Source organism: Haliotis rubra, unplaced genomic scaffold (genome assembly GCF_003918875.1).
Source record: "Haliotis rubra isolate DU_JTF1 unplaced genomic scaffold, ASM391887v1 Scf620, whole genome shotgun sequence".
NCBI classification, from domain to species: Eukaryota; Metazoa; Mollusca; class Gastropoda; order Lepetellida; family Haliotidae; genus Haliotis; species Haliotis rubra.
This window is the reverse complement of record NW_025767325.1, coordinates 455318-466600: the sequence shown is the minus strand read 5'-3', so window position 1 is coordinate 466600 and position 11283 is coordinate 455318. Positions and strand designations below refer to the sequence as shown.

General features: G+C 37.3%; 1 protein-coding gene across 1 annotated transcript; it reads right to left on the bottom strand.

Annotated features, from left to right (window-relative positions):
* LOC124256232 (ER degradation-enhancing alpha-mannosidase-like protein 2) lies at nt 1-11241 on the bottom strand. The gene is made up of 10 exons (XM_046690202.1): nt 11065-11241; nt 10110-10220; nt 9529-9680; nt 9126-9251; nt 8377-8588; nt 6868-7009; nt 4887-5011; nt 4258-4402; nt 3255-3376; nt 1-2854 (listed from the first exon to the last, which is right to left on the bottom strand). Exons 1-10 carry the CDS (start codon nt 11193-11195, stop codon nt 1955-1957), a joined length of 2166 nt encoding a protein of 721 aa, XP_046546158.1. The 5' UTR covers nt 11196-11241; the 3' UTR covers nt 1-1954.
* Between the last annotated feature and the right edge of the window lie 42 nt (nt 11242-11283).

The following is an 11283-nucleotide window of genomic DNA, read 5'->3' as shown; positions in this document are numbered from 1 at the left end:
TAAATTCAACTTTGGTTATTCAACCTTTTCATTAAGAAAATATGTAATGATCAACAAGACAAAATTACATGGCCTAGATACAATACACCCAAGTACAGAATATCTCCCCTCAACCCAAAGTTTGTATATACATATGAAGATGTATAAAACATACAAAGTGTAAAATATAGTTTTGAAACAGAACACATTGATGAACTTAGTATAAGTCAGAGCCTGTTGATTCTCTGAATGACCACAATCTGTAATTCAGCATATGTTTAAGTATATAAGTCCAAGCATCCATGTCATATTCATCATATGTTAATGTTAGGACTTCAATGGAATTAAGAACTTTCAATGTTTCCAGTAACCCCTTTAACCTTCTAAAACTAGTCGGTGTGTGAGTTAGCCAGTTTTAACAGTAATGAAGTTAGATCATGGCAAGTCACCTTGGAAGGAAAAACTTAAGTGTTTCCCACAAACACAAATGTGTCAAACCTTAGACATATAAGACTTATAACCTCTATCTATCATGTCTCTGGCATATCCAAGGGATGCACCTCTGCACAGCACACTGTAGCACCCTGGACTGGGCCACCTGTGTCCCTTTCTATGAGTAACAGTGTCCAATACACACTGCTGAATTTCTTTCTTTTCTTGTTAAGAAACATGATATTGGCATACAAATATGTTATCACAGTCATTCACTGGCACGGTTTGCTTCATTTATCAATTTCATTCCTCTTAAACATTATAAGCTTTATGTATTTTGATTTCAAGTTCTGGGTCCCATTCAATAAAACTGATCATTGCATAACAAATGTCAAAAAAAATATATGTGAGTTACAATCATTTTTGCATTCCAGATATTGTAAGTCTTTCCGTTATCATATAAAGGTTTGTGAGTTATGATCATCTAAGCAATATAAATGTCCTTAGTTAGTTTAAAGTATGCAAGTTCCGATCAGCCTAGCAATACGACAGCATATATTTTCCAGCAGAGGATCCCAGTAGCATTGTTGAATTGACGTCCTCTGTGTACACTACCAACAGACGGACACCATTTCACAGATAGCTCTTGTTTGACTGTCAATTCCAGGAACATAACTGAAAATGTCTTCTACTCCCAAACTCTGCTCAAGACTCAATGGTTTCCAGTCGTACCATTGAAGCAACATGTAATATTACACAGCCATTAGATTGAAAAAAATAACCTCATTAATTGCACATACCATCAACATTATTAAATATCACAATCACTTATGATTATGAATATTGAAATCATAGCCATCTTCATAAGCTTTGCAGCTGTAGCAACTCACAATGGAATTGTTTATACATACAACATCATGAACATGTCTGTTAAACATGTTATATGATCAGATTATCCAATTCAAAACCAAATACATTTATGCCGTTTCAAGTCATCATGAATCTTTCTATAGGAGTCAAATAATAACTAAATAATTACTGGGCTGTGTGCCTGACAAAAGAACCAAGTCAATATTTTTTCTAGGTACCTGAATATCTAAGGTTGAGATATATCCATCTAGTATGTAGTTCAATTCAAACTAGTGGTCTTCATAATGAGTAGATTTTGAGAGACAACATACTTTTATGACCTAACATGTGAATGTCTCCTTTTAACTACACGTATTATTTTTTAGATGTTTAAATGGCATCCATAAGTATCAGAATAGGGATTATTTTCTCATGCATTGATGTACTAGCCTAATTAAGATTGCATTATTTTAGATAGTGTATTCACCTGGTAACGTCAAGGTTTTATATGCATTGCAACTTGTAAGGCCAGAACTCTTCACCTGCAAACAAGGCACTGTTTACATTCAAAAAGCAATACAAAAGGTTTCCTTGCACTTACACTTCTATAAAAATCCCATGAATAAATGCCCCCAAGTAAAACAAAGAGTTTACAAATTACACAAGGCGCTGTAACCATAAACAAAACATAGATCTAATTGTCATCAAACATTTCACCCATAACTGACAAACGCATGTGGAAAGGCAAAGCTTGACACTTCATCATGCTAGGAACATACGTGTAGTTCAACTCATAGTCCTTAAGTTCTCTGTAAAGATGATTAATGTTAGGGTGTTCAGATATATTTTTATCACTAGCTCCTGTTAAACCAGTAAATATCTCCAACAGCTTTGCAGCAAGATGTAAAGAATGTTTCTTCCGATCGATATATGTAGTCTTTTCTTCAAGTTTTAACATGTTTTCCCTTTTTGGGTTCTCCGACTTGGACTTGCTACTTACTTCAGGTACAGTCGGAGCAATCTCAGAGCTCTCATTGTGATTATTCTCCACAGATTTATCTTTGTGATCTGACGTGTCAACAGTCTTATAGGTCACCTTGACATTCACACGACCATCATCAGCAACTTGTGATGAAACAGTTGAAACTACCTCCTTGGCATCTTCAACTTCCTCATCATTCGAGTCAGCTTCCACCACAACTTTCACTGTTTCAACCTTTTCTTTAGGTACAACTTTCACCTTTTTTTTCAACTTTTTCCCTTCAATAAGACTCTCCTTAACTTCGGTGATATCGAACAGTTCAAGGAGGTTGAGCTTATCATGGAATTCCTGCAGTTCCGCATCCTCTGCTGCCTTCTGGGCACTGCAGCAGTGTATGGCAGCGACATCCATAGGATGAGCCTCTGTGTTAAAGACGTAGCCACCAGTGTCTATGACACATTCACCACTGGGTGTCTTGATGACTTTACCATGGTTGCCTTGGTTGTGTATGAAGTTGTCTTCGTCAAACAGCAGATACAGGTACTTGGTGGTCTCTGCTAGGAAGAAAGATTCCATCCTGTCTTCGAGGCGATGGTTGCGTACATCTTTAACCTGGATGTAATAGATGGTGAATGTTATGCATTTTGCAGACATACCAGCAAGTTTGAATAACAATCCACATACTAAAGATTATACATGCATTTCCAAAATGGGAGGAATGGCCAAGGACCTGTTTAAATTCAATGACTGCTCCTTTTCTCTCATGCATTTTTTAATTTCAGTTAAAGTACAAAGATTCCTTCTATTTTCATGTCTATTCTTAAAGAAATGTTTTAAATGGCCAGTTAAGGTAAACTCAGCATAACAACATAAGCAATAGTCTCAATGTTTAGTGTAAATACTGCCACCTTGTATTAACAGACAAAACGTTTTTGTGCAGTAACTGAAGAGACTCAAACTATTTTTAATTCAAATTTATAGTAAGGCCAAAATAAAGTTGAGCTCAACTAACAGTAGCATATCCACATGGTGTCCTGGAACTGTGTTCTATGGCCTCCAAGATGTCAATGCCAATCTCCAGGATGTAGGGGTCTCTCGTAGCCTGATACAAGTACATGGCACTCTCTACCAACTCTGAAAGACATCATAGCAAGACTTAGAGAATGAGGTTTGTCTTATGACACTGATAGCATTGATTTACTATATCATGATGACCTGTAGACGATAACAATCTTCAAAAGCGTACTTCCATACCTTCACCTAATCAATACTTCTTAAGATTCAACAATTACCCAAGTCTCAGGATTGGACAAGTAAAAGTGTAACATTATCTGGCAATACATTTTACAATAACCTGTCAAAGCGACACCATGGCCATTGATGGACATACCACCAATGTCATAGGTGCTGGGATACAAGTAAATATCACATTTGAGGAATAACTATTTGAGTCATACTTTAAGACGGTAAGCCCAGGAGTACATCTAAATTAAACATAACACTCAAAAGAAACAGTTCATTAAGAAACATTGAAATGCCCTCAGGCGGTTTGTAAAACAACTGCTCATTTGTTAGGACAACTTTGACCTGTTTTACTCTGCATTCCTTATAGGAGGAACTCATTATCACTCAGTGACATATACCTCCCAGGGTTCCAGATAATCTTTCAACATCAGGTGTACGTGCTCCTTATTTTTTCAATATAGGAGTACTGGAAATACTTAAGAGTACATTTAGAGTACTGAATGGAATTTAATGGAGTATCAGTAATCTTGTGTTTCGTTTCATATATGCACCACAGCATTGCTAGGCTTGTGTAAACAAGTCAATAAACAAAAAATTATTTTTCAGATAAATACGTCTGAAAATGATGCTAAGACCGTACACCATTGCTGTGGAGTGTATCTGCTACGTTTCCTAAATTATTCCTATTGTATCGGTCATATTTTGTTTCCGTACATATGCCGTTACGGCCTTTATCTGGAGCCCTGCACCTCCTCTTATGAGACACTCACCTGGCCTGAGGGGGTATCCCTCCCTGCCCTGGTGCACCTCAGACTTGGGGATGTTGTAATACTCCGGGGTGAAACCAAACTGCTTCCACACCTGGTGGTAGTTGTGTAGTGTCTTCATGCCCTTCTCTACACTACCCATCATTCCCTACAACAATGAGGTTATCTGTAGGGTTTCTCTTGTGTGTTGTCTTACAGTACATTCAGCAGTATTCCAGCCATATGATGAATGGCTGAAAAATTATATAGTGTGGACCAGACAATCCAGTGATTGATTTTGTTGAGAACAATTCACATAATGTGATCATAATTACACCTTACAACATTTTCACAGAGGTTGCACACAATACAATGAGACTCTGAATATGGACTGTACCATTACAAAGAAACATCTAGATTAAAGACTCATGGTTATGTATTTATGTTCCTTTTACCATGTTACATTGATCAAGATGTTCCCAACAGTAATCTTCCAGAATTAACAGTTCCTGGATTGACAGAGTTCCTACTGACAGGGTCTGACTGGGCATAATCCAAGGGCATAATCAAAGACATACATAGGTGGTTTTCACTTAGAAATCATGCACTCTTTCTTTACTCTGCCCACTCATGATGATAATGGATTTGAATACCTGTACACCTGGCCAGTAGCAATCCAGTGATGTGAAGACTGGTAGAGTTATCCCCCCTTTCTTCATGTTGGCCCACATGTACCAATCATCCCTTTTCACATACTTCTCCACAGTTGCTTCATACTCTGTCAGGACCAAATATCAAAAGCACATTAACAAGTACCAAATCAAATCAAAGTTGATAGTTATTGTCTGCTTTTAAAACAAACTATCCCTGCACTCTATGCATTTCCGGATGTCTGATGTGTGGAAGACAAGGGACCGTTCATAAGTTATGGCTTGGGGGTGGGGGAGGGGGGGGTGTGATGATTTTTTAAGGGAGGGTTTTACAAAAAAGTATGTTTCAAATTATGCTTAGAAATTATGGGAGGGGGGGGTCATTGATTTTGTACATGACATGTAGGGGAGGTCACTTATTTTGTACATAAATTTTAGGGGGGGTCATTCACATTGTACATGCTTCTCCATAAAAATCATCATCACTCCCCTAGCCATAAATTATGAACGGTCCCTAAGAAGAAGAATTTTGATTTGGATCCCATGTCCGTATTTTGTACCTAGATATGTAATCCTATCATGTAATAATGTCATGTCAATTGACAATTATACAAAAATATGTGTACAAAGCCATAAATTAAACCACTGCATTGTTCAAAGCTTAAACCGATAATACGTTGATTGGCTGCTCACTGTTATCTAATTTAATGGTTTTTTATATTTTGGAGTGTTTTAAATGAAAAGAAAAAACATAGTCATCTGAAAATAGTTGACAAGTGTGATATCAATAAGACTTTACATCACCAGTTGAGAAACAATCATGAATTATGGTATTCTGAGTGCTGAATATATTGGTTGAAATACGCATGACAAGAAACATGTTACTTTGTCTGCAGCAGATGCATGGGACATTGTTCCTTTATGTGGATATTATTAGTTACACTGTGTTTTGAAAGGGTGTACAGGACTTTTAGACCTTTGCAAATGCAGTATTCAAGGGTCTTACAGTCCCGTACACCCTTTCAAAACACTGTGTGACGAATTTATTACCCTTAAGATCTTTTTATTTAGCTTATCTTTAAACAACAACATTCAGAATGAGACGCAAAACGTTTCACCATTATTTTTCATGAACGGTCATGAAGGGAGATAACTTGGGATGGCTTAGTTTATGATAAAAAATTATCGAATTTGAGGTTTTGTTAAACGACAAGTGAAATTTATCTTAAGGGTAATAATGACAGATACATTCATTATTTAACTGTATTTAACAGACTGACTGAATTATTTAGGTCCAAAGTGCATGCAAACATAACAATGGATTCTACAATTATAATTGAGAAAAATATATAAATGTATATGGATTTCAGTTTTCTTTCATTTCTAACATTTTGTCAGAGGGAGATAAAGTTGAACTTCCAAATGTTTCGAAATTGTTGATAAACTTGATGGACATACTTCTTTGAGAAGCATTTTAGAAGTTGTATAGATGAAGGAAAACCAAGTTCTATGGATAGTCAACTTCTTTATTGCAATGAGTGCAACGTTTCGGTGTAGGTACTAACACCGGTATCACTTGCTTGATAACGGTGTTAGTACCTACACCGAAACGTCGCACTCATTGCAATAAAGAAGTTGACTATCCATTGAACTTGGTTTTCCTGGATGGACATATTTTGCAGCCAAATAGAAGGTATCAATGGGACTTATTAATTGGCTTAAAGATGTCCACATTTCATATTTAATTCAAATATGAAACTGAATTTCTTCTTTGTTGACCAATGTGAAGATACACCCTTATACTATAAATACACTTACAGGTAGCAGAGCAGAGATCGCAAAAAAAGTCAAGAATTCTAGGATATCATCCGGGGTACCCATGGGACAAAAACAACAACCAGTCCTGGGAAATTGCACTAGATCAGTGGCTCTTTAACTGTTTTTGGCAGAAACTCTGAGCTAATACAAGCCCTAATAAACTAACCTTTGAACATTTCGAGAAGTTCTGGGATCTGGAACATAACAGCTCCCTTGGCCAGGTACTCGAAGTATGAGTCTATCCCTCCACCAATACCAGAGTCAATTGCTGTCCATTTTCCCTCACCAACATCAACATGGTTACCCACCTGTGGCAGACGAAACAAATAATCTTTTCTTAATCATATCTAATTTGAAAAAAAACACTAAATATGTCATTTAAGTTCCTACTACATGTATTCTCTAATTGGATATTTTTCATGAAAATAAATATAAAATCAGATGCAGGCTAGAAAACAAGATCTGATATGCCAAATAATATATCAGTGTTCTTGTAGAACCTGTGGTCTGTGAGTCTGTGGTCTAGTGGACAGAGCATCTGCCAGGAAAGGTGGGAGTCTGAGGCATCATACCAAAAGGCCTTAAATAATGGTACTTATTGTAGGACTGCACGGTATAACCGGTATATACCGGTTTATGCCTTTGAAACGATACGCATTGCAATGTCTTTTGCAATATATTGCAAAACAATTTATTTGACAATACACAACCTTAACTTATTGTATGGCAAAGTAGTGGATAGAGAGTTCACACCATTAGCAAAGGTCTGTGGTTGCCTGGCCACATCACACCAAAAAGATGATATTTGTTGATACCCTGTTGCGGCTCAGTGGTATTGTAGATAGAGGTTGTGGTGATATAGCTGACTGAAGTATGAAGCAGCATTCACTCACTCACAACTCACAGTGGTACAACTCCATTACCTACGAGGTGGAATGACTTGGAGTTCAACATCTCATTGTACAATGACATTTGCGTGTCTGCTTGTACTAGTTCCAGCTGAGGCGGTGGGGTAACCTACTGGTTAAAGTGTTGGCTCATCAAGACCCGGGTCTGATTCCCCACATGGGTACAATGTGTGAAACCCATTTCCAGTGTCCCTGTGATATTGTTGGAATATTGCTAAAGGCAACGTAAACCTCACTCACTCACGCACAAGTTCAAACCGATGACAGTTTTATAGTGATAGCCTACTGAGTTACCATGCAGCAGTTTAACATGAATAACTCCCTCAAACACAATATACCCATGGTGACTTTGAGCTGACCAATGTTTGTTTGATCCTCTTTCAGTCAAGTGCTATGCAAGATAACAACAAGTACCATATTATAAAGTCTTTAAGATTCTCAATCCACTCCACCTTGTAAGGTCACCTCATGCCACAAGGCAATCAAACTAAACACTTTCCTCTACACCAATGTGCAGCACCTTCTGGTGTGAGGTAGTCAGGGTCTCAAACCACACCTGCTCTCAATGCAGACCCCCTTTTCCATTACTTGCCAAGTGCCAGGAAAGGTAACAACATGTAGCATTACGTAAAGTCTTTTGGTATGATGTAGCCTTGGGATCAAAGCACAGACAGACCTCCTGCTCTACAGGCAAACACTCTATCCAACAGACCACTGAGTTGATCAGTTACCTACGACAGCTGCAGAGTAAGTCAAATGTAGCTTACCATTCCAATTTGTGATCTGATATCCCATAATGTCCTGAGTGCCCGCATGGCTACTTTCTCAAAAATAGGATCCCCTGTCAGCCGGCTAAGTGCACCAAACTCTACAAGGAATGTGCCCACACCTGCTGTACAAGTAACAGTTGTCTCCCCTTTGGGAACACCATTACGAAGGTTGACAGTGCCATATGGCATCCCCGTAGGTGTGTCAAAAGCTGGGGAAGAAAAATCATGATAAAGCTGAGTGAAGGAATCTGATGCATAATGTAATAACTCACATCACATTGAAGTTAAGTCCATGGATTATACCACCATCTGATTGATACCTCTCTGCTTCTAAATTCTAAAGCATTCAAAAAAGCATGTATGATTTCTGTATTTAAAAACAAACTTAGACAGATTCTGAATTTTTTAAATAATGATTATATTGTTGTGGAAATTGTACACATCCTGTCATTTCTGAATATAAAGGCATGTATACCTTCACGGCAGTATGCTCATAAGTGTATTTGTGTCTTGTGTGGGTTTTCTTTTGGTAAAGAAAAAATAAATTAGAAAGGTGACATCTGATTAGCCCATTAATTTAGTTTGGGTTGTTAACATTTACTCAGGGTTTGCCTTATATAGTTTTCTATGTAGGGGATGTCAGATCGCTGCAGAGAGGTATTGTCATGGGGAATAAAGACCTGATTGAATTGTGATGACTCAAACCGGAGTCAGTATCATGAGAACAATGCAGTGAGGCCATCTACCTGGCAGGAGTTTCCTGGCAATGACTTCAGCCATCCTGAGTAGTGGCCCTGAGCAGGGCCAGCCTGGTTCCAGGACCATGTCAGCTTTGTGGCTCAACAGGTGGGCTGAGATCAAACCTCCTACAACTGTAACCATATATTGAACACATGTTTTAGATTTACAGTTAGTCCCAGAAATTGAGTGATCTTATCTAAAATATTAAAGTGGAATCTAGAACAAGACTTTCTTACCATTCTAGAATGAGGTCATTTTCATGTTTTAAGCAGACAGTGATAGACTACATGTAGGTTTACTCCCAATATCATGAATACACAGTTTGGTTAAGAGATGAATGGAATAATGCTATAAGTGGCAACTCAACTTTTGCAAAATTAAAATGATAAACCTTTATGGTACTATTACCTCTGATATTGGTTTCAAAAACTGAAGCATTGATGTCCATATCAAAGAAATCTTCAGATTTATCTATAAGCATCTGGGCTATGCGGCGGAACTCACTATGGTTACCCATAATGATGAGGGTGTCAAGGGCATCCACTAGAGTCAGTGAGTAGCTGTCCAAACACAAGGCAATACAGACATTTTCACACATGTTTTTTCAGAAACATATACATAACAAAACTACTGTAAATTAAACCACTAGTTGAAACTAACAAGACTACTAGTGTCCTTGGCATGTGTTGTATTTGAATTTGGCAATCCATTAATATTATATTATGCTCTTAATAATTTTACAGGGTAACAACAATCATTTTCATTCAAAATCTGACAAAAGGGTACACTTGGCAAGTATGATGATGAAGATTTTTCCTAAATTAGACATTGTATATAAACATTGTTAATAATTTCTATGTTCCATCAGGACCAGCTACAAACTAGAGTACTGGTGAATTAAGCTCTACACTAGTCCTCGGGGCGAGCCTTGAAAGATTCAAATTTCTAAGGTTGCTGGTTTAAAATATTTATTGCATTAAATTATCTACCTTCCCCATGTATCCTGTCCATCACAAGAAAGTGGGCGGAGTTCATCATATGGATAAGCATATTTCAAGTAGCTGTCATATGCATGCTGGAACATCTGTACTACCCTCTCTCTGAAACACACATGGAAAATGTTCACTTGTATCAACTTTCAACAGATAGTATTTGTGTTCTGTTTTATATCTTCTCTTGTCTGTTATTTTTGACTAACACATGATACTTATCAGATGACTGGGGTCAACACAGGTAGTACACCAATATACCATAGCTTGACAAAATATATGGTCTGAATATATACTGCACTGTCTACTTTCTCACCCTCACCTTCACCAGTTTTGTGTTGTGATGATCATGTAAACCCAGTAGCATGCGCAGTGCATAACACCATTTCTGTTTACCTTAATAATCTGTGTTTGCGGATAAACTAAGTTACATAAATAGCATCTTCAACACTAAATTAATTGGGGGATGAAATGAATGTGTATACAGTAAATCTTTAAGCATGATTATCACCAGTCACACATGCAATGGCTGTAATAACTGATATATGGTGGAAAGTAACTTATTCTGTTACTGTATCATAGCGTATTATAGTTTTGTACTATTCATTGAGATATGGAAAACAACTGATAATGGTCCTTTTCGTTCATGTTTTGAAATGTTCGACCTTGGTCGTATCTAGTTAAATTACTAAACCAAGAAATTGGTGCTATATGGAAACATATTTCCAACATGTCCAGTGTGAAAGAATTTGAAATATCTTGCAATTGTACAGTTGTGTTGCTTGGCGGTTTTGTTTGTTTATTGGTATGATTTTGATATCAATAAAAGGCCGCATGGTTGTCGGTTTTTCTAACAGTCTATACTTTACAAAAATTATTTAGACGCAACCGCTCACGAAAACTGATGACACTATTCAGTGTTCTGACCGACGTGTCCCAAGCAAAGGAGATTCACCTATATTTCGACATATCAATGTTCCGTGGCGTTTTGCCTTCATCAGCTCGTAGATGTGAGCTCAAGAATATTAGAATCAAATATAACGATCGCCCAAATATTATCTTCTTGTAAGAAAATAAACTTTTCATTATCTCTCTGCTTCCGTCGTCTGCCAACCTGTATTCCGGAGTGATAATTGCCGGGACTTTCACATTTCTTTCATAATAGTTTGATAAT